Source organism: Hermetia illucens, chromosome 1 (assembly GCF_905115235.1).
Source record: "Hermetia illucens chromosome 1, iHerIll2.2.curated.20191125, whole genome shotgun sequence".
NCBI lineage: Eukaryota > Metazoa > Arthropoda > Insecta > Diptera > Stratiomyidae > Hermetia > Hermetia illucens.
The window spans coordinates 50,281,694-50,306,641 of record NC_051849.1 but is presented as its reverse complement, the minus strand read 5'-3'; the positions used below and the strand labels follow the sequence as shown (position 1 = coordinate 50,306,641).

The 24,948-nt window shown below is 41.5% G+C and overlaps 1 protein-coding gene across 4 annotated transcripts in view; it reads left to right on the top strand.

Annotated features, from left to right (window-relative positions):
* LOC119646574 (stress protein DDR48) overlaps window positions 1-23,867 on the top strand; it is a 67,341-nt gene extending 43,474 nt beyond the window's left edge. For 2 of the 4 annotated variants that reach the window (XM_038047065.1, XM_038047064.1), the window contains 4 exons: window positions 76-230; window positions 327-462; window positions 14,243-14,773; window positions 23,346-23,867. In XM_038047065.1, the coding sequence (XP_037902993.1) occupies window positions 76-230; window positions 327-462; window positions 14,243-14,773; window positions 23,346-23,565 (1,042 nt within the window). In that variant the 3' untranslated portion in view covers window positions 23,566-23,867. Of the gene's footprint in view, window positions 1-75; window positions 231-326; window positions 463-14,242; window positions 14,774-23,322 lie in introns of all 4 variants that reach the window. The other 2 variants (XM_038047066.1, XM_038047067.1) reach the window with 2 other exon arrangements.
* Window positions 23,868-24,948: the final 1,081 nt, after the last annotated feature.

Below are 24,948 nucleotides of genomic sequence, written 5' to 3'. Positions count from 1 at the left end.
TACTCCGGGGAGCCTCTTTAGAATTTGCATAAACAACGCATATCTAATCCTATCAAATTCAATTAATCTTAATAGGTACGATGACCGATATGCTAGCCGTACCTACGACCGCTACGATATCCCTTATGGTTACAACGATCGAAGTGATTACCGAACCTACTACAACGACTACCGTGGCAATGGATACGATAACCGGGACTACTATCGGGGAGACACTGGATATTATAGAGGTTCGTATTTAGTTAATTTGACTAATAGTGGACGGTATTCGAGATTAGTGACCATTAATGATATTTAAACGGAGGGAAAACTTATTGTGTTTCTAGACCGATTCTACGACCGGTATCGAGGAGGATACGGAGGCTATGAGGGACGATACAATGACCGTGATGTCTACGACAGATACTACAGCAAAGGATCATTCGATTATCGGAACTACCGCCCTTGGGACGAGACCTACAGGTAAAGTAGATGATTTTGGTTCAGTGTTAAATTTACTGAGTTGCTCTGTTGGTATTTGAGTGAAGTTTGAGCTTGATTTGATTGATTGAGATTTTGAATATCTTTGTGGACGTAAATGTGAGCAATTGCAGTGCTGGTAGTAAAGGAAAGTAAGTCGGTATTATGTACTACTGACTGGTCGCAGTTGCATTTTCCATTACGCAGATGAAAATCAGAGTGAAATTCACAAATGAATACTAAAACTAACATGACTCCTACACATAGCCCGAGTTTCAGAATTGATTTTGGGCTAATGGTTCTAGAAATAAATCTGTTTATGCAAGTTTTTGGTTTTACCTGTATTTCTGGGAGAAAATCACCTTTTGCGGTTTTTTCTGAAGGGTCTTATTTGTAGCTTATAATCTCCTTATATTCATTTTACCGTCATCAATTGAAGCAAAGTTTTGATTCACTTTATGGCTTCTTAGGTAAGAAATACTTTCCAATTCAATTTAAATCATTTGTGTGAGCTCAGCGTAAATTTACGGCTTTCCTTTGAAACTTTTATCAACGAACGATCATAGATATTATGACGCTTCCTCACCTAGAGCTTGTTATTCTTTTGACTTGAACTTTTTTGCTTGATTTGTCGTTCTTACACGTACGAATCATGATTACTTTTAAAGGTAATTAAATCCGAATTGGTTTTGTCTGTTTCAATTCATTTCATTATCCTCCCTGCATAAACAGATGGGTGCTTCTGGGGAATTTCTCTAAGATTCCAAGACCAGATGGGCTCCAAATATTGGTTGGGGGCTAGTGAGGCCTAGATAAACAACTTGATTCACTTGGAAAGTCTAAGCCAGTCGTTTTTGGAGATTATTGCTACTACTGCAGACTTGGTCGGTCTTTTTTCCATGGCCAGGAGATCGAGAGAATGATAACAAATTGGAAGAGGACAATTTTCATCCTAACGATTTAGCGATGCTTCCAATTCTTGGAGGAATAAGGATATTCATCAACGAAGACAGACTTTGTAGTTGTGCTTGATTGGAAGGTGGGAGTGCTTTGGAGAGAAATGTTGACTTACCTGTTAAAGTATGGTAAGGGTAGGATTCCATTAAAGTAATAGATGTTTCACTTTCAGCTTCGAACCTGCGGTCAAGTATGTGGAGTAGTGGATTTTAAGAAGTGGTTAGCAAGTACGTGAGTTGAGACATAATACCTAATGAATATCTATCTGATTCCCCTGGAACTGCATATGAGTCGACAATTACTGCTTACTACACTAGAGGCACTCTTATTGCCGGTGAATGGCAACTGTGGATCGGAACTTATATGGCTGCAACTACAATATTATGTTACATAAATGTGACCTATCCAGCCACCTTCTACATAATAGCCAGTTTGCTGTGCTACTGTATATTAAAGGCTACATTCTTGACAGTTATAGATTTCATTCCATATCAGTGAACACCGCATTTGCCCTCCCTCGTTTTGAAGAATTTTTCCTTGTAAAGTCATTGCCTATCATCAATTGATCAATTGGTCGCCAAGATATGCCCTAAATTGTCTCGAATCAGACACCGCGCCTCAATGTTTAGTCTGCTCCTTTTTCCCAGTTTGAGTTGTAAGTTTAAGGGGTTCATCCCGTGTGAAGGCCATTCTTGGTCGCTTTTTTAACATATATTTATTAATGTCTTAAGATACCCCTCTCCCAGCCCCTTTATTTTATTCCCATTGGCTTGTCACTAGTATCGAACACACCTTTAGTGAAGGTTTCATTACACCCTTCTTACTATTCTCTGGTGGGTTTGGTCCGACAGTTTCTCCTTTGCGCTGCTGTAGAATCTTGGAAATGTCTGTTGACATATGAAATTTCAATCTTTTCTTCTGTCTTATATTAGGTAGAGATACTAAAAAGATAAGCTAGAATCACAAATTTACATGGAGGCTTTATGTTCCTCTGTTTGAAGACTGCCACTTCAGTGTCCCCCCACAAACATTTTCTTCTATCGGAGGAATTCAAAATACCTCATCTTTTTTTAATTCTTTGACACCCTGCTCTTAAAGAGCAGCTTTCAACGGTGCTGAAAGCTAGTTCTAGTCTTAATTTTTAGCCAGACCGAGTTTAAGAAACACCTCGTAAGATGATGTTTTCGTTAAGTACTATTACCGCCACTTGACAGTCGGATCCGATTTGAGTTATGCGACTTCGCCAGCTGTGCTGCACATATGCTTTGCTGCAAATAGAATATCTTTTCTGACTGGTTGGGCCAGTTTCGGTATCAATTTTTCTGAAAATATCACTGAGCCCGATACCTATCCTTAATCAACCGGTAGACAAAGATTACTATGCCTGGAATCAAAAAAGTTTTGATCGTCTGATGGCCACTTCCCCACCCCCCCCACAGTATGTCCTATAAGAAATGAATCTGGAAATCTGTAGGCCTTTCGACATGAAAGTCTACAAGTTGTGACTACTGCACTGTGACAGTACTCGGAATAGTCTGCAAGACTTGTTGTATGTTTCTGATGGTGGCGTTTCGGCGAATGTTTACAATTCAGAATTGACTGTTTGGACTAGTTCAACTATTACCCTCAACAAAAGACGCTTTTGATGGATGTAGTCGGCCAAGCTTTCTCGGTTCACCTACAGACCCAGCTACGAACTGTTTTCAAAATTGTGTTAAAGTAATCACATATTTGGTCCGTGTTTGGTCAATTCATCCATTAGAGACCAACGTATCAACCGTGCCTACGCGCTACCATTTACGTACCCCCCAGGACCTCTTGAAACGCTTACACTCATCCTCCATTGTCCTGTGCTACGTATGCCTAGGGTAGCCCCGTCGTTGTCCATGTTGGGAAAGTAGATTCCATTACATGATGTATTCAGCTATCTACTGCCACTTGCGTCAGGTAACTGGCGTACTCACTGACGAAATCGTATCAGACCAGCATATTCCGATGAAAACCACAGACAAGTGTGAACGAAATTTGGAGCTTTCAAATTACAATGGTGGTAACTTTCTATGTACTGCCTCCATATAGCAAAACGCAGAAAGAAGATTAGCGCAGGACACAACTTGAACTTGGTGTATTTGTTTTCAGATTTAAGACAAAGTAGCGAAGGCGGATTTAATGCTGTTAATGCGTTGGCCGACATCCAGTTTGGTGTCATTGCCGGCAGAAAAGGGGAAATCGATACCTATTACTACAGAGCGTGTTGACCTGTCACATTAAGAACCTTGGTTTTGTTGGTGTTCGATTCTACTTACCTCTCTTTTCAAATCTCATTAGACCAAGGTCTACCATTTGGTGAGAGAGCAAGCGTGAGCGAGGTGTTTAAAGATGGATGTCATGGTTCATTACAGCCTTTCACGTCCTTCGGATAAGGCGACATGAAGAATGTTAGCGGTAACAAGGAGAAATAATATCGGCGACAAGATGCAACCCTGGCGAACTCTCCTTTGGACCTTAATTTTTTCTGAGAATTTACCCCAATGTAGCACATGACATTTTGCGCCATCATATAATATTTCGCTGTGATAATAGCTATTAGTTTCTACAGAATGCACTTCCTTCCACTCCAAATACATCCCCTATTGCAACTGTCGAAAGCCTTTTCGAACTCGATGAGTAGCAAATGAGCGGAGATCCGATTTCGGCGCACGGTTCCAAAATTATTTGCAGTATGTTGATGTGGTCAGCGTCTTTACAACGGTAAGAAACAGGCGAATACCCCATGAATTACCGCAGTAAAGACAGGTTCCCTTTCCCAGAATCGATCGGTCGATCATAACTTTTGTTTAGAATTAGGTGAGTCTTAAATCCGCTACCCAGCGGACCGGAAAAGGTCTGGGATTGCCAGGATTCCCGTATGAACGGAAGTAGCAACGGCTCGAACAGCGATGACTGGTCCTGGTTCAACCAAAGCGCTTTCACTTCTTTTGAGGGCATTGATGGCGAAAATGATTTCATTTCTATTTGGAGGAGCTGACGATATCCGCACGTTTCGATGGTCTGCTATTTCATCCACGAAAGGGGGAAGGAGGAGAATGTGAAACGGTTAAGAACCGGGATGAAGTGCTCCGTCTACTTCCTAAGTTGCTCATCATCATCTACACCAGAGAAAAGGCATTTTTGATTGCGGCCCAGTGCTCGCCTGGGAGGATTTTTTAACTGCTGAACGACAGCCTGATCGCGGAGATGGCCCGTATGAAATTTGGTGACTGACACTCAGTTCCACTATGAGCGGTTGCAGTAGCGGGGCGTAAAAGAACGTAAGCGACTATCAGATAGTGGTCCCAACTCTTAGAATTTCCTGTTCCTGAGCAGTGTGTGAAAGTTGCGGAAGTTTCGAAACCTTTCACCATTGTTGTTACGGTCATTAAAACTATGCTTTCTCATCAAATATGCGAGCAAGGTGTTGTTAGAGCCAACTTTGGCATTTAGATGATCACTCCACTTTCAGGAAGCCTCTGCTCAACTGTGTGTAGTCACTCATCGAAAGAATCCTTCTCCACGCTGTACAGTTGTGATGCTCCTTACCGTGGACGGGAATCTTGCAGTCATGAGTTTGTCAGAAACTGGGTCCCAGGTCCAGAGAGGACATCTTGCGATAGCGATGAGTAACGGTCCGAATAGTATCTGCTACGTGCTGAATTTTCAGACTGTGCAAGTGTCGTGCAGGAAGAAAGAGAAGAGTACTCCCCAGAGTCCCACCACCTCATTTCGCCCAGTCCTAGAGCATTCTGCAGAATCCACAGAATCCAGTCATTAGCCTTTTCCGTTAGCTAAAGGGAGAATGCTCTACCCTTTCAACCATCGCGAGTCAGCCTCCCAATCTCGATGCTCTGGGTTTGAGTTCACGTCGTCATTGGTGGTTGTGCTCGTCTTGTGTTTCTCTGTGAGTTTATCACTTGCACAGCTTTATGTGTGATAGTGAAACTGAAGCACAATCTGACTGTGTGAATGCCCTATTCTACGCCAAGGGATGAACAAGAAAAACTATAGGACGAAGCCGTGAAGTCATTCTCTATCACAGGCGTTGTTGACGTTTCGGTAGCAGTAAAATTTCGGAATTTGCCATTTACGACAAGTAGGAAATACTTTGAGTGGGTTCTTAGCCCTAGCTTACAGGGTTCAAACCGTGTGTGTTTCTTCTGATATTGTTTCTAGAGGTGGTGCCTCAGCGGCAATTTTTGAGATAAGATGCACTGCCTCAATATTTGACTGTTTTAGGATAGTTGGATTTTTGATTTTAATGTGGTTACAAATTTTGTCCATTAACTTTGCAATGATGAAATAGGGACAGCTAACCCAATGGTCTAAAACTTGAACGTGAAGTTCCGCCCAAAAATAATGAAGCTCCACCGAAGTGTTCCGCCGTGTTTGTCTCTTTGCTAGCCAGGCTCGGGAAAATGGGAGAAGGGCCACTCGAAAACCACGGTTCCTCGCATGTCATTTATCAAAAGTGTTCTTATACCGATGCGCGAGTCCGCAGCCTAACGTAAAAATCACGGTCAATTTCGCCAAATTTTTAAGTTTTTGAGATAGCTGTCACCTCTTGGTCATCTCCGGCTGCTCAGGATGATCTTTTGGCTATCGCCAATTTTCACGAAGTCATTACAAACGGCGCCCAATGCACGCATTGGGTGGGACCTGCCAGTCTTAGATTCTAGGCTATACGTTCGTAAGGTTTTAAATAAATAACTCTATGGAAGAAAGCTGATTCTGACTTTCAATTTCGCTTTGGTGTGTCGGATCTCTATCTACATCTATATACAATAGCTTCTCAACTTTGTTTCCAAATAGGCTTGGCACTTGATTTTTCATGTTTAAAATTAGGCGCTTTTCCCTAGAAGCACGATTCTCTAGGCCTTCTTGCGATTTCTAGAGGTGTCGATCAACTTTCATCTTTCATCCACGAACCTTCAACACTGGAGCTTAACATGCTCCGGGACTTTGGAAGTAACAGCTCATTCGAAAGAGTCGGGAGGCTCGTCCAATCCGAAGCGATGAAAATATTTCACATTACCAGTGGCTCCTGAAAGGAATTGTGTCAGTGCTAATTATATTCATGGTGCCCTCACTCAACCTTTCTCCCAATACACAGGGTCTCTAAATGGGTCTAGCGGATCACCGTTGCTCCATCCGCTGCACGGCTTTTCCCTAGTGTCGCCTTCAATTGATGGTATGAATAATTTTATTTCCATTAAGTTCGACGTCGTCGATGCGCTTCGCAGCTGATCGTCAGCAAAAGCAATCAATTTTTCCTCCTCTGCCATGCAAAGCCTCTCCGAGAGGTAATTTTCCACCAACCGAGCTAAGTAACTAGGAACTCCCAGTTTAGACAAGATGTCCTTAATCCAAACTCAGTTATTCGAATTAAAGGCCTTTCTGACATTTATGGTCACTGCTGCGCATCGCTTACGAGTACGCAACCATTCCCGAGTTAAATCCACGACCCCTGCTATCATATAGACCGTAGATCGGCCTGTATATAACAGCCTTTCCAATTTTACTTATTTTACGGTTACCGTTTCTAGTGTCCACTACCAGACTGTCTAGCGTATTGTGATATTCTTTCACTAGCAGGATCATAACAGCTATAGATATGGACGCGGTTGATTTTGACGTTTACAAAGTTGCGGGATTATCGCCACGTTCATATTCAAGCCTTGAACGGTTTGCAACAGTAAGTCTTGTGCTACCTCGCGGTGGTAGAGGTTAATTTATTATCTAACATTTAGCCATGTGATTCAGTTCCGTTCTATACGCCGGACACTGTGCCGGCCATACATTTCCTCCTTCCCCTTGCACAACATGCGTGGTGCATCTTCACTACAATGAAATGTCTCTCTGTTCTCCACGCTTCATGCATCTTTTTGATTTATCATTCCGACTGATGCATGCTGCATCTGGGGCATCTCTTTAAAGATGGTTGCTTCTTGAGGCCTCGACCCAGACAATTCGTACTGTGCCCGAAGAAGTAAACTTAACCGGTGATTCTACCGGGAAGCAAAAAATAGCGGTTTTTGTATCTCCATATGCTTTTTCACGCTATAAAACCTCGTCTAGCCCTTGCATTCGTTTATTGTTTCCTGTTTTCGGCCTTTCATCTTTGGTTGCTCATCAAGCACTTTTTCCATCTAGCCGCGAAAGTTATCCGTTGACCCCTACATTGATTTATTTAACTCTTTTTGCGTTGATACGTACCGCAGTATCTAACTATATCCTTCCATATAAATAATTATTCCTTCGGGCCATATCATTTTTTATTCCTTTTATAACTTTTTGTTGTCCAGGTTTATTCATTTTTCAGATTTGTGAGTTTTCGGTTCTTCCCGTTTTTGCCAATGGTGTGGAACACTAACCTCAAGGTTCACAACCCTTGAGGGTATGAGATTTTTATCTGGAGGCCATCTCTCCTGGATGAAGTTGAAGCGTTCATTGATGCTTTCTTCCAGTGAAAGGAACAATTTTACAGTTTGCTGTGTTTTACGCCTCTTGTATCAGCAGTAGTTCCCACTACTGAGGCAATGCGGTCACTGGATATCGACGGCCGGAGTTCGCTTGTCCACCTCCAAAAATCTCCGGCACTGAGTTTCTAAAGTCCTTCATCATGAAGAAAGTTCGTTTCCTCTCCTCCGTATTTCGTTTATTTGCTGTATATCCTTCCCATACCCAACTTTTACCCAGTGATAGGCGTTCGGATGCGTGTACACCTCCAGATTTGGTACATGTGCATATAGATGTAACACCTTCGCCAAGAGTTCTCTTATCCGCAAATGTCCTAGGAATCATTTCTAAAGAAGGCAAGGCCCATCTGCTACCATGAATCTTCGGTATATTAAGGATATTATGATTGTATCCATGGATCTACATAAAAGTTTAGCATTATTTGATAATTTAGAGTTCTAAACTTTCAAGTAATTCACGGTGGTTAGCTTTGAACATTGAAACATTCGAGCAATTTTTCCACCCATTTTCACAAGGATTTTATTTTTATGAGGAATCCAGCATTAAACACTTGAGGTCTGCCGCAACCATTAAAACTTTGCAACTTACAACAAAAACAATTCCTTTCCGTCATTCCACTTTCATCGGCTTGTCCAACTGCACACTCCACTTCATACATTCTCGTTCCCATTCTCTTCATAAAGCTGTGTTTTTTTATCCACTTCATCTTACAATGAAGGATTCAGGATATAAGCGAGTACTAGAAAATCCTTCATGAAACTATGAAAGTGGGTAGAAAAAAAAATCGCTAGACAAATAAATAACCGCTTCCGCTCGCTTGTGGTTTGCTGGGAAAACTAGCGGAGGGAAAAATCAGATTTTTTTCCGGCTAAATGGGTTCTTAAGCTCTTGTCGACAAAATGTTGACTTAATAGGAGCTGGAAACTGTGTGTGCTTGCTTTGTCTTTTTTCGGGCTCATAAAAAAGGAAAAATTGTCTGAGCTGAGATTCAGCGTATGGGGAAGGATAAAAAGTTATCAGAAAAGTTTATTCAGGTACACATGCAGAGTATTTGTAGAGTGATACTCTGCATGTCTACCTGTCCTGGGAAAGGAAGGTACTGTCTGATGAATGTAAGAAGATTTCATGATTTTACTGCTCTGGAAATTTTTTTTCCAGATTTTACGATGCATTTTCATTGGGGATATGGGAATTTATCTTGTCTTTTTTATGCTTGCCTGAGGGTAATATAATATATTCTCTTAAACGTATTTTAACAGTATAAACCAGAATCTTGCCATTTGTTTGTTCCGGAGTGGGACGAAAAATCTCTCAAAAAGAGTTTTAATAAAAATATTTTTTTACATTCATCCAGTTGGATTTTAGGAAGGAGCTTATCTCAAATACCAAAAATTTGAACGGTTAAAGTTTGTTTTCAATGAGAGTACATATGCGTCGTTCTATGGTCTTTAAACATTTGGATGGCGCCCGCTCATCTCGGCTCTGGGAACCCGAAGCGGTTTGCAATTTTTGAAGACTCGCTTTTATATATTCGCTCTGTCTTGAATAAAACAATAAGTGGTGTTTGCCTCTGTTTTTAAATACATAGACATAGTGATTCTACTCACGTGCCTAGACTCAATACTCAAAAAAAGAACTAAACCAACCACGGGTAAACTACTTGAATAGAGACGTGATGTCTAGAGGTGGGTTGATAACCCTGGAAATTTCTTCAAAGCAGCTAAAATGCCAAACAGCCTGATAAGGGAAGGCACAAAACTACGAAAAACCTAACGCGCGCGTGATGGACGGGGATGGACTAGCACTGAGCCGACTTTGGCACCCATGCGGCGAGTGGCCTGCATCTTTCTTTCTTCTTCCTTGGTGGCACTGCGAGGGCCCTTCTTAACCTAAATGTTTACCCCAAGCTGCTTCAAACATTATGGGGGGAATCCTACATACTCGGGAGTATGACCGCTTTCCTGAGGAGGGCAAGAGTAAAACAATCTAAATTCTATTTATGATTATCATTTATATAAACTCAAAATTCATTGTATATATGTAATCTATTGGTGACCATGTTAGTGCCAAAATGAGGCGACGCCTGTACTATCATCGCAACACCAGGCTTATTATTTTTTATTAAGAAGGATGAAGTTAGATAATCGGAAAACCTCCTGATGATGGACGCAGTTTATCCTACACATACAAAAGGAGGAGAGGTAAGATCCTCTCCTCAACATCCGGGCGAAAATGTTCTAAGCACGATTAGAACGATTTGCCAAAAACATACCAGTTTGACTTACGAAAATTTGACTTAAGTTTTACGGCCCAACAGTTGTCAAAAATTGCTACAAGTCAAACACCGATGCACTTTTCTTCGAAATGATCCACGTATATGGTAGCACTTACGGAGTCTCGGACTGGATGGATTTTAGAACAACGAACCTGGCAACGAAAACGGAGTAACGATTTGCAGCGCCAGCCAATACCCTGTTCCAATATAAGGCTGATGTAACGGCGTTTAAGAGATGCGCTGCACAGGGACCGATTTCTTGGAAAAGAGTCACCATACATTATAGTGGACATCCGGCCCGCCTGGTAAATATGGCCAGTAAGAATTTCTTTACTTATTCAACTGGATGATGTGATCAAGCGAGCAAGACCCTGAATCATGTATATCCTGGAGATCAAGGGACTATTCGACTCATTACAATATCGGAGAAGAAAAGTTACAGGAAGTACATCTCATACAAACATGTACGATGATGGGTACCTTCTTCTACCGTAGTTGCTGGCGGTTTTTTGATATCGCCACCATTGTGAGACTTGTTGCGATTCAAGTTTCCTCAATTTTAAAATGCTCATTAATTAAGTTAAAATGCAGAGATAGTAAATCCACACTCTTTACGTTCATCAAGCTTCTCCTCTCCACTATGACCATGGGGAGTAAAATACTACGTGCACCTGGTGGAGTGACACATTTAGAATTATCGGAATACACATTTAACCGAAAACGATGCTCACTGGAAATTCACATATCACTATTTCTGCGTCACCCATTAGTCAATCTGCGGCATCAGCATATGGGTTCAATTGTTTTTGAGAGTTCTTTCTTGTTGCAGTCTGCAATACAATATCTTCCTAGTGGCTTTTTGGAAGTCCACTGTTACTCTGGATGGGTTTATTTGTTTCCATTTGGCCTAATTGAGTATATGTCTGACATCTCGAACTACCTCTTCGCAGCACTAGCCGGAGGTCATCGTTCGTGGTGTCTGATTCAAAAAATTTGCTGTTGAATCGATGTCGAATGTAAAGCGAACTTACTGAAAACTATATTGACCCTTTGATAAACCATTGGTTTCCTCAATGAGTGGAGGCCGTATGTTGCATGCACTCTCCCCAACATTTTTCCTAAATTTCGGCAACAATCCTACTACCACGCACTAATCAACAAGCTGGCCATAACGGCAGAAAGAAAGTCCAGGTCGAGGTGGAAATTATGCTAACAATCCTTTATTTCCTTAAAATCTCTATCCTAGGTCACAGACGGCGCTGCAGCGGGGATATCCCATTTTCCCCTCCCGCTCGTATGACCTGGACCTGGACTTAATTGTGTTTCATCTCATTCCTCCTGCGGAAAAAAGGATCTTAGTTTAAACAAAAATCGTGAAGCGATTTTTATCATAACTTTGTTGGCACTCCCTCACGAAGTTTTCATTTTTCCTTCTTTGTTCTTCATCTTTCTTTGGTGTTTTGGCTCTAGACTTTGTTGATCCTGCTTCCTTCGTCCTCTTTCCCAACACTATTCTGGCTCAGGAGTATTTCCGATTCCCTGCTGAAGAGTAAATACCGCTTCAATAATAGTAGCATTATACATATTTGTTTAGAACTGTCTGTTCTGTTTTCTTCAATGTCCTCTCTCTTTTTTACCTTGCGGCTATGACCATCAAGAGTGGCCTAATGGTAATTATGGGTGTAGTGCTTACTTGTCCGCCAAATTATCGACCCCCGTCAAAAATGCACTAACTTTCGTTGGGTCAATGATCGAGCCCAACTCTTTTCGATCTTGGCATAAGCGGATAAAATAGCTGGATTTTGGAGAGCACTGTCCTCCTCATTCAGTACTATGCTCTTGTCCTCCGAAAGGCCAAGTAGTAGCAAATACGAATCCAGTACCAGACTGCTGCTGACCATTACCGGGAAGTCCACGATTGCAATATGTGATGCAGAACCAAGGCCTTGGCGACCGTAAAATAACGAAAGCTTTTTACACTTCTGCAACTTTTAGCATATTGAACGATTCCTCTCTTCCAAGTTTAACACGTGCTTATCGTCCAGCAGTGGTAAAGTTTTCTTGCTGCTCAAACTACGCAAGCTTTAAACAACCCACCTGAGAATTTTAATGAGTGTCTCCGGGTAAGGTTGTCGTCCACTTTCCAAAACGACGTTGTAAGATCTGATTGACTGCGCCAAAGTGGAGGCGGACGGATGAATGTGAGGAGCTCCGTTGATGGCGGCAAATAGGGGTCAGGGGTAGGAATTCTAGCATTGCGTTTGGAATCAAGTAGAAGCTGTAGCAAATAACAATGACTTCGTCACTGAACTTCACATAGCAGAAGATTTGCAGGTGGTCCTAAGAATTTTTATGGTTCCGTAAGGAAAGGGAAGAGCTTTTCATTCCAGATGAATAGCTGAAGGGGTGAAATGGGTACTCCAATACGATTCTCGATCGTAAAACATCTAGTGAAGTTACGTCTCTCGCGTGTGATATAGCAAATCACTGTGGTATACAGAGACGGACTGCTACTTCAAACAAAAACGAAATTATCTTTGCTATCAGCATACCCAAACATTGCAATATCCTTACTGTTTCCCCGTGAAACTGTTCCCTGCAACCCCTGGATTCTCTGCAGGGTTATTCGTTTCAGTCATTCGCAAATGCTGGGAATCTGGTATCTTTTTAAAAGAGTGGAACAAGGGTTGATCATTACAGCAACTGTCTTGAGTGCGAAAACTGCAGCGGTATTTGTGTGCTTCCCACTGAAGCGAAAATATTGGCTAAAATTATCCTGGAACGTGTCAAGCAATACCTGAAAAGCCTGCTCTTCATTGATTTCGGAAAAGCTTTCAAAAGCAGGAACGGTAAGTGTCTCTAGAATGCTCCAGGTTGGAGAAGCATTCTAGAGAAACTATTAGCTTTTGCCGGATGTGACGGCGCAAAATGTCATATGATCTGCATCAAGGGTAAGGTCTCTCTCTCACAACGTTCTCAGTCTGATTCATAATCGCACTTTCCTTATTTGCATTAATGGGCAGGATATACACCGCGCCTATCAACTTGTATATCTTCTAGCGTTGATTCTGCCGAAGGCGGCACCAAACTAAATGCATTTAAACAAATTAACAACGATAAATTCCCTTTTGCCCCTATAACTACATGGCTTAAAAGAGGACGGGAAGAACGGAAGTTTCTTGAAAAATCATGGAATAAGTTGAAGCTCTTTCTCACCAAACAGAAACAATGTCGTCTTGTGACTGCACGCGTTTTTTCGTGAAAAGAACATGCTTCTATTCAAGATATTTACATATTATCGTGAATATCATTATACCAGAATTAAAACTTACTAACAATTAATATTTCAATTCTTCCATACATTTGTAATTAATAAACTCCGTCTTGCATTAATCGGAACTTCGCTTATAATTTTCAAAATTGCTCCATGTAAATCCGAACATATAGTGTCAGTGCTTCATTTGAAAGGAAGGCAGCTGAACAATCTAAGTAGATTTTAGCTTTTGAAATCAATATGTCTATTTTGATCTAAATTTAAGCTTATGTAAGAACTCCTTGCGCAGATAGGGGGTAAGTCATGTTTTCCATCAGCAAAGACTTTTGTAAAAACGATCAAAACCCCTTCAAACGCTCCACAGTCGTAATTTTCAGGTATGACTGCATGATATTGTTCTCAATCTCCCTCCTGAATTGTTTTTAAGTTCTGTATATATGTACATACATAGATGCAACTATATTTGATTTCGCCTTCAAATATTTACTTTGAACTCTACTAGGAAATTAATAGTCGCTTGGTATTCTTCTTTTTTCTCTTCCATTCAAAAATACAAAAACTTTGGAACAACCACTTCCTGAATACACTACAAACCGCACCTCTACCTGTATCTGCCTCTACATTACATCTACATCTTCAACTGAAATTCTACAAAAAAAAAAATACTCAAACTATCGCTACATCTGTAAATACACTGAACTGAATTATTTTGAAAATGAAAATATTCTTCATATTGCTCCGGGTGGGGGTACCGGTGAGAGCAGTGGCGAGTCGGGTTTTGATAATTCCGGTAGAGGATATTACTTTGCCGGTCGTCCGAATAATTCACCCCCGCCATCATATTCGTCCTCTCACTATAGACCAGCACCTCCACCACCGTCATACTCATATCACGATGATGAACGCAACTCACCTCCACGGCCATCACGTCCTTATTCACCGCACGCACCATCACGACCCCTTCATAACGACTCGCCGAATTCGTCGGGATCGTCTTCAGGAGCACCGGGAGATTCATCATCACCTTCATCATCACAACCATCAGCCGGGTCATCGTCGTCAAGTGCATCAGGACCAGCCGGGTCATCATCATCTTCGTCACATCGTTACCCATATAATGATAGGCCAAGTCGGCCAGAGGATGACTCAAAGAGAGGCTATGCCGGCGGTTGGAATTATTTAGATGATAGAGACAAAGATTCAGGGTACCATGATAGTGGCCGTGACCGAGATAGGGAACGAGACCAAAATCGTGATAGGGAAATGGGTGGGGGTCGAGACAAGGACTCACAGAGGTAAGTTGCATGGCATGACAAATTAGTTTTTAAGCTCCTTGCAATCGATTTTGAGAATTATGAATGGATGCTTGGAACAGTAATTAGTCGGATTAGCGCTGGTGTCGCGGAGATAGAGTAGCTTGCTATCACTGCATGAAGTCGGAACTTGACTTAAAATCAAATAAATCTTCATAATTCACGAAAGCATGATAGAGGCACAGCTCACTAGAGCGAAGTTATAGGCAACTCTCAATAGGTTGTGATTAAACAGTTTAGGCTAGAAGCATCTGCTCCTATTCAACTTCGAATGTTGTAGCAGTTCTCATTATGTATGCATGTTCGTTTACTCTTTACCTAGAAAAAAACATGACAGGATGATCCTGGCTGGTAAATTTTTCAGACTTGGCTAATGGAATTATGTTCTTTTTTAGTAAAAAATCTGTTAGATTACCTTGATTAGATTGTCTATCATTTTATTTGGAATGGTAGTTTTAGGGTTGTAAATATTATTAGCGCATATCATTTATTTGATTTCATTTCAGGGTAGATTTAATCATGTGGTATTTCGGAGGAGTTATATTTTTCAAAGTTAAGGAAGCTTGCTAAAATTTTCAGCAAAACACATTTTTCAGCTTTGTTTATTTATGGAACTATGAATGCAGGAGTATTCCCCTTCACTTATCCTGTTTTTCTGGTGGTTTGTGTTATTATTTTTGTTGGTCCAATAATCTAACCACAAATATCCGCTGAAGGAGCGGTTATACGAAGTTGATTTTTTATAACTGTAGCCCCATGCCCTTAAAGATAGTTCCTTTAATTGAAATCTCAGAAACACATTTTGCTTAATCTCCAGCACAGCCATAGGATGAAATTGTTTAGTTTTAGTTATGCTAAAAGTTCATAGTTTTCACCGATTGATAGTGGGAAAATCTAGTAGCTCTAGTTTCCCTCTCAGGATATCCAGGGGATTTCCGGGATGCCCTTTTCACTAAAATATGGATATGAATCATTTCTGCGATAGCAGGGACTGTCATTGTGGATTTAAATGGTAAGAGAAATTCGTTCGGCTCTGAACATTGACTAAACCTATCGCCTAGGTAAGAGTCGCTTATATAGTAGTATTACCCCAGTCTTGATCTCTTGATGTCCGGTTTGGTTCAGTTCGTTCGGTGAAATTGCCTCTTCGCCACCATCATTGACGGTTCGCTGATATGGGTTTCAGATCCTTCTAGGGGCTCCCCATTGTTCTGCATAATGTGTTTCAAGGGCCACCTAATTTTCGGCCATCTTGATAATACGTTTTTAATGGCGGCTCATCAATATCCTCAGGCGAATTATTTAAAACATCGGCCATTCGATCAGGAAGATAACTCTCCCACTGTTGAACGATAACTGGATCACATATGTGGTCAACCTTGAACACCTTGAACAATTTTACGAGGAATGACGAACGTAATACGGAAACGAAGGCAAGCGACCGGTAAGGGAAGGTCATTTTTGGGACCGGCGCCAGCATGTCTCTTGACATGCACATCCAGAAGATAGCCCCTAAATCTACTGTTGATCGCAGAATGGTTTTGTACATCAGTTGAAACTCAACTGACTTTACGCTTGAACAATGTGTCAGTATTGTCGAGGCGGTGCCAACTGTTCATACTTCTTCCAAAATCGTGACGGGCACCAAGCAAGGGATTGTTAGAACTCTCCTTGGTATTCAGATCACTCACCATGATCACAATGACACCTTTTGGAAGTCTCTCCTGGAATGCATTGAATTAGTCATAGAAACCTCGTTCCTATATTATAAGCCTCCGTTGGTGCATAGCATTTTACTACTGAAATGTTCTTCATTTGCTCCTGAATCCAGCGGTCAGAATCCCGTCGGAAGCCCAAGTAATGAGAGTGCATCTTGACATTGCTATATGCATTATTATAACACCAAGTTGACGCTTGCTTCCGCTAGGGTTTCCAGGGTAGAATAGCATAGTGTCCTACCATCTTGCTCAAGATGACGAAGGGAAGATTCTTGAAACCTTCGACCCCGTTATCAAGGACCGTCCCCACATTATAGAAAGGAATCTCTTGCCTTGATACTATAGCCAACGGTCATTACCAGTATGTCCGTCCTTCTCCGAGGCTTAGATAACGCCTCTATTGCAAAGAAGTTCGAAAATAATAGTTTGCTGGCTCACAGATTTCTATCCCTTTTAATTCTGGCTCCAGAGCGTCAGCCCTAAGTCCTCGAGGTTATCTAGTACCAGAAAAATCCGGATGGAACATTGAGAACATATACTCCAGGCGAATTCCTGTGCTTTCTGCCGGTTATATGCGGTTGGTCCCCTTCTGGGAGTTTCATAATAAATGTGGTTGCGCCCGTATTGCGGACAGAACTCTGTGTGGATTCAAACGTAGATTTACGCTGTGTAACTGAATTTCACACTTTTGTGTTTAGGCAACATAAGCCAGTAACGCAGTACTAGTTACGGTTAGGCTCTAATTTTAGTGTCTAAATCAATCCGTTTTCCATGGGAACCGTGATTATGCCTACACATTAAACCGCAGGGCCTTCACTTTTAATTGTTCTTTATAACAAGTGGTGAATATTTTGAGTGAATTCATAGTGACAACCTCTCAGGGTAGTTACTACCTCAGTGGGGACACATAATATAAATTAATGGCGAACACCTTCAACAAGGCAATCCCACTCTCTGGGGCGTCTGGATATTACACCGCCATCCAGACTATAGTGGTTGGTTTGGCGGAGTTTATGATTAAAAGGATGAATCGTTGTTAGCTTACACCCAAAAGCTTCAGAACAATGATGACCATACGGTATTTCACTGCCAGCAAAAAAATACCTGCAAAGGAAAAGACCGCGTCACACATTTACTACTTAAACTTAATCCATTACACGAGGTTGTCCTAATATGGGCGCCGGGGCCCCAAATATCATTGGTAATGAGAAAGCCAACCGATTGACTCGCTAAAGGTTTAGTTGTTCTATTGTGGGAGCAAAGCTGGCATTTGTCATGACGACGACCACTTTTAAATTTGCTCTGAACGATGAAGTGACAAAAATCCACGCAATCGAATCAAAGTACATGAACTTATACCAGGAGATAAAACTTAGTGGAAATACCCCAAAGTCTTTAGAGAGGCATTTTCACTACCATTTGAAAAAAGAGATCAAAATCTTGATAAGGCTTTGGGCAATGTACTGCTCTCTAACTTACCATTTAGAGAAAATCGGCATGGATAGTACAATGCGGCCAATATATGAGGTCCCACCTACTTATATACTCGAAGCTCGAGACACTCAATTAATCTATGTATCTTTCATGCATTCTGCCATATAGCTTGCCATATGTGGTCTGGCCGTTTACTTCTGAGCAAACATCGCCTTCTCGGCAATGGTAACTTCATGTGCATACACCACATTTTAGATCAAAATTCGTTCATTCTTTGTTACGGTTCACTTCATATCATGGCTTTCCACTGCAGCCATCGGGGACGTGTTCTCGTGAAGAACCCTGCTAACCTTGTCTTGGCTCACATTTTGCAAAAACGCCCTCTTTCCCTGTTATCTCGACAACCATTGTTTGAAAGGAATGCATCCTGATTGCCGTGTATTTTAGTGGGGATTTGCTCACTAATCCGGTAGGCTATTCCTTGCACTTCAGGTCTCCAGAAATTTTAGCTTAATAGCCAAACCTAACCTTCTTCCTTGGAAGATATAAAACCATATTCATCACTATAACAAGCACCCCAAAACTGTCTGCATGGACGCTACTTTCTGAACGTTGAAATCAGTAGTTGTTGCTTGAAGATTATACTTTCTTACATACAACACCACATTATTTGACACGTCTCATATATCGTGCTATTGTTGCTCTAGCGAACTAGTAGCGTTGCCGTTTTCACCCATAAAAACATCAGTCCTTGAGAAGGTTTATGAATTCCAATGTGGACCATTTTCCACGTACTCGTGATGCATCCACAAGTAACACTTTTGTATATTAGCACATACCGGGCAATGCTGCACTCTCAAAAAACGCGGGTAGCGCAGAGGCCTATCATGAACTCCGTCGAGGGGAGAAGTGACAGCACAGACGGAAAAGGAAGTCTGGGAAAAACAACAAGTCTGTGAACTCGATCATGAGAGAATTCGTTATGCCGATGAAAATTTAAAATTGATTAGGCTGACGCTGCCCAATGTGCGAGGGCAGGTAAAAGCAGCAGATTCATTCTCGAGGTCATTCAACAACATCAACGGTCTAACAATAGCTGGAAAAAGTAGGCCTGTGCTGACCATATTGACATTATGGAAAGAACAACCCGAGATGTATAGTCTACCTTCATCCAGATCGAGGAGGCGGCCCCAGGTCTCGGGCTGCACATTAATTAAGGCAAGACGAAGTGCATGGTGACAACGTCGCGCCAAAAACCAAAGAACGAACAACATAGAATTGCACTGGTCAAACCAAAACAATAAGGGTAGGAAACTACAACTTTGATACCTTTGGAAATCTCTCCTATCTAGGGTCGAAAATCACAACCAATAATAGCTATGACGATGTTATCAACTCCCGGTTGTTTGCAGCCAGAAGAGCCTGTTTCAGCTTACAAAAACTGATGTCCTTTTTCTGAATTTATTAAATTCGCGTTTCTGGTACTTTTCTTGCGTCCGTATCACACGTTCCACTATATATAGTGTTTTTTTTATTCAGGGCGTATCAATCTTTGGCCCATTTGCTTCTTTAGGCGTTCATCCGGTGTTTGGACTATTCGACTTTCGAGGATATTTCCAAATACCGCTTTGGCGAATATGCTGTTTTCCCTTTTCCAGATTTACTGTCGCCCCAAGGGTTGATTACCACACTAAGGAACTCCTCTTAGATGTACCTAAGGTACATTGACACTCTAATCAACCACCATCCCACACAATAGTGAAGTGTCCACTAAAGTGTGAAGAAAGGGTGTTTATACTATTCAATTCTCCAGCAACCGCAAGTCTGTTCGTTTGCATCTAACTCCATGAACAAATTGAAGAAAAACTTGTTGGTATTAATCCTTGATGATAGTAAGTACCGTATGGAGATTGTATTCATGGTAAAAACCATGGCCAAAATAGGTTTGTGATTATTGTTGAACCGCCTAGTTCTTTTTAGGCCTGAAGGATGCTGCGTACTTTGGCGATAACTGGTGGGTCATACCAACCCCAAAACCTCAAAACTCCAACGAGAGTTGAGAAAATCTTAATCACAGTTGACTGTCTCCGGCATGTCCGGTGCAATTTTCAAATGAGGTTGTTTCTGCTCAATTGGTAGAAACTCGGCACGAACTTGCCTGGTGATCCTCTTGAAGACCAAATTTCAGGTAAAATGGAATGAGTTGATCCAATTCCAACGCTTACTTCCTTTGCAATTCTTTGCTTGTTATTGGAAGGTTCTGCTTTACTAGATACTTTACTTTATCAATAATATTACTATTGAATGTTGAGGGTCTATCAAAACATGTTTCACTGATGAGCGGTCACTTTTAGAGAGGTTGTGCCAATTCGTTGCCTGTCTAACTTCAATTTCGTCATTGTGTCTAATTTTATTGCTTGTTTCTGCTTGGGAATCCCATCCTTAAACAAAGATTGATGCAATAATACCGTTCAATTTTTTTGACGATTTTGGTAAAGAAAATCGTGGTCACTGTTTACTTCTCAATGGCATGGTACACAACAAAATTTTGGAGATTTGGGGGTGGTAACTCAAAAAGGTTTATCTATCTAATTAATAAAATTGATGGATTCATTCATTTCATACAGACATCCTGTGGTTGTAAGGTGGTGATCGGTAGTCCTGATAATATGTGATTAATCCACGGATCCCATCCAGAAACTTTTCATTGCCTGAATTCTGTCCAAGGGGCATTCTGTAGTGACTAAATATGAGCAAAAGGCCATACGAGTTGGCCGAAGTCAACCACGACCGCAGAACTATCCTAAAAATGTAAAGAATAACTGTAAAGGTTCACCTGCGAATAATGGAGTTGTCCCGTCGACATGACCTTACACGCCTCCGTGCTAGCTAGGCTCGGGTATGGGGGAAGGGGTTTGTCCTTTTGACACTTAATATTTTCAGATGTCATTCACAAAATTTTCCTATGTCCTTCAATTCATTGCGTAGATCCGCACCGAAACCCAAAATTCAAAAGAGAATATAGCGGAAAGATAAAATCCTGGTATCCTTTAGCCTATTTAGTGCGAATTCTGCGGTAGTTAGGGAGTGTTGTAGAGGATTGATTGATGAGCTTGATGGTAAACTGTGACAAATGTTATAAATTTTGCGGACAACAGCGCTATGCTTATTCGCTGTTTAATTCTATCTCATCGGTTCGGGTTTAAGATATCGCGTCTTGAGATTTATGATTTATGATGGTACACCTTTGAACATTAACGAGCACCACCTAGTGGAAGCTTTGGTTAATTCAACCTTTCAAGGACATTTTTGGCAGCTGTGTGCACTCGAATGCCCTTTTTAGAGGTAAAACAGAAGAGTGATTTTGGGATGAGCCTGTCGAGTGGATATCTTTTCGTAAGACTCGCCAACTTTTTAGGTACCCATTAGATGACCATCGTGGGCTGAAACCTGATGTACTAACCTATTTTACGGCTAGTACGGTCCGCGAGCTGGGCGAGTTAGCACAGCAGAGTGAAAACTTAGAAAAACATCTCTCAACAGGAGTTTTGACCAATCACATGATAATTTGGCCGAATTTGGAGCCGAGGTGAATATGCAGTGCACATTACACCTGGGGATCAAAATTTTGATTCTAATTGGTCAACTGGAATGGGTGCAGGTTTGACTTACGTTTGAAGGATTTCCAATTCTTCTGCTACGGCCCTGGCATTCCAGACTCGTCTAAGCGCTTATGTCCAAAACGTCGTCCAAAGCACAGCCAAAGTTAGCAGGGCGTCCATGCTTTGGATGCGCTTGACTGCGCGGGTATTGCGACAGCCTCCTCCACGTTAACACCGAAGTTACGTGTTTAAACGGTGCTAATCTTTGACTTTAAGTATGACGCACCAACTCAGGGAGCCGAGAAATTTGGTCAATGACGTCAGGGAAAGTAATGCCTAAGAAACTCCTCCCCCACCGAAATCTGATGACCGCAAGGCCGTGCAAGCGCGTGTTGGCCGTAAACATGGGACTGCAGTATTTGCTGGTCGGCCATTTCCTTAGGTGTTTAGATTTACGGGGGCCGCTCAATTAACTAAGTTATTACAATTCCAATCAATTAATTATGAAAGTACATTACAACACAACTGACATTCCCTACACCGGCAGACGCCCAGAAGGAAGCTGTTCAAAATGAAAATGTTAACCTCTCATGTGGAAAACCACTAGTAGAATCAAGCAGCAGTACAACATTCAAAACATTTCAATGAAAAAGATATGAAATACTACGCACCTTTCGGGACGAAACTTATAGAGAGTGGACTGGTTTAAGCAGACCCATCACGTTCAAACTGAATTTTAAAACTCTACACAAAGAGAGAGAGAGAAATAAACGAACCAAAAATCACCCCATTACCAGATATTTCATACTTCATACGTGTCTTGCATGAAATGCTGAAAAGAACAGGAAATGTGCCTTTGTTGTCTCCCCTTTGCCGGTGTTTTGATAGAGCTTATTTCCGGAATTCTGCACCAAAAGACAAAGTTAATTTTCACTAAAGCAATGTATGACGTGAAAGTCGAGAGGTACTTATGAATCCGAGAGGGTGATGGGGATGTACCTTTGTAGTCATTTTAATTAAAAGCAATACTTTTATGGGATTTAAATTTAGAGTGCTTCTGTGGCGATAGCAGCAGACATAATAGGTTCTCAGAAAAGTTATGTATTTTGGCAACGTTTTTCAACAAGTCAGGTATTCTGTTCCGTAAAAGAGAGCTTTCGTTGGTGTTTCTGGAAATTGTGTCAAGTTTCACATCTATTGTTGGGAGCATCAACTACAAATGGTATATCACTTTGCGAACTTCCTCACAATATTCTTTAGAGAAATTAAGTGGAAATTATCAAAATGATATGTTCAGTGAAGGATACCTAGACTCAGCTTTGATGGCTTAATTAAACTGAATTTTAAAGAAAGTAATTCATTGATATTGCTGAACGTCAGAGTCTTCAGAAAAGTATTTATTTTTATGACACCTTGGTGAAGTGTTTTAACTAAAAATTATTTAACTAAAATCATATTAATTATAATCTAGTATGGTTTTGCCATAATTTTGTGTTTATAATTACATGTATTGATATATGGTTCACATAGTCTGAATAGCAGCAGACCCCCTAGCTGTGGATATAAAAATGCAATACTCCCTTATCCACTATGGGTGCAAAAAAGCATTAAAGCAAAAATATTCAGACGAACAAACTAACCTATCTAGTCACTAATATCTACTATATAAGAAAGTGTGTTTTCACTACTCGAACACACTCCAAGTTCCATAAAAATTAACTTCTTACACTAAAACCTATTTCGAAGCCCCTGTGATCAATTGCAACACTAAATTTAGGTCTCTTCTCTCTCCCCTTGTAGCACTGCGTACGGCCCGCGTCCACGGCCTCTAGGTGGTGCCTACCTTTTGGATCGCGACACCAACACCCCCGTTGCAGTTAATGGCGGCAATAAAGACAGCAAAATGGAGGACCAGCCAAAAGTATCCGCAGTAGAAGCTAACGACGGTGGAAGTACTGGAAATAGTGGTAGCAGCAGTAGCAGCATGAGCAGTTCCTCAGACGACAGCAACAAAAATTGAAAATAGCAACCTCCTGGCAACATGAACACTAATGACCGGATCATTGAAAATGTTTCAGGACCCAAAGGATAACGGACAAAAAACACACCTACCTACGTACTATGTCTACCGTTCCTATTTCTTCTTATTTAAACGAATTTTGTGTTTCTTGTAGTATTTTATTTATGATCTTTGATTTCTGTAGTATGAACATAGTGGATAACAGAGGCATTTATTAGTGTTTAAGTTATTGCAATATGATTTTGTACATCTGTCAAAGGAAAATGTAAGATTGAGTTTTTCATTGCAATAAAGGATTGAAAATCGAAGACAATTTTCAATAAAAGAGAAAACCTAGACCTAGAAAATAGACCTTGTTGAGGCAGGGTTCCTACGCCCGGTTGAAGGAACAAGAATCATTTGCTCATCAATCTGACGCTTGGCGTACCCTAATCGGCTGATTCGGTAGATGAAGCAGCTGGGTGGAGACAAGTTGGATACGGAGCTCCTGAACTGTCTGTGGCTCCAGCTACTGTTGGAGGGCATGCATGCCTTACTAGCGTGAGCCGACTATGATTCTTTGGAGGTGTGACCCGTGACCATGAATAAATTTTATGAAGTACACCTTCACTCCGTGGTTGCACGAGACCACCAACTTGGCGAAATTGAGACGGCAAATAGTCGCACTTACAGCCAATGTGTCTAAACTGACGACGGCAATGAGTGCTTTGCTTCCAAGAGAACGTTCGCCAACACATTCGACATCCACTTCTAGAAATTTGCAATCAAGTAAACTCACACCACAGTCCACATCGAACTCTGGCGCATGCTGGTATCATCGTGGCTTGGCAGATCAGGCCACTAAATGTACCAGCCCGTGCACGTTTCTCGCGACCCCAGAAAAATGAATTCGTGGGGGTGTGGCGACATCTACCCGACTTGCAGCTACATGCTGGCTTACAGTATAGGACCTCCTTTGCAGGTGCAATTATCTGATGGACAGAGGCGCGAAAGTCTCAGTTTCCTCCAGCAACTTCATGCCCATCACAACTCACGTCTTCAATCAAATAGACGTGAGTCTTGGCTTGGGTAGGACTTTTTCGTGAGGCTGACATCATCATCATTATCATCAACGGCGCAACAGCCGGTATCCGGTCTAGGCCTGCCTTAATAAGGAACTCCAGACATCCCGGTTTTGCGCCGAGATCCACCAATTCGATATCCCTAAAAGCTGTCTGGCGTCCTGACCTACGCCATCGCTCCATCTTAGGCAGGGTCTGCCTCGTCTTCTTTTTCTACCATAGATATTACCCTTACAGACTTTCCGGGTGGGATCATCCTCATCCATTAGATTAAGTGACCCGCCCACCGTAACCTATTGAGTCGGATTTTATCCACAATCAG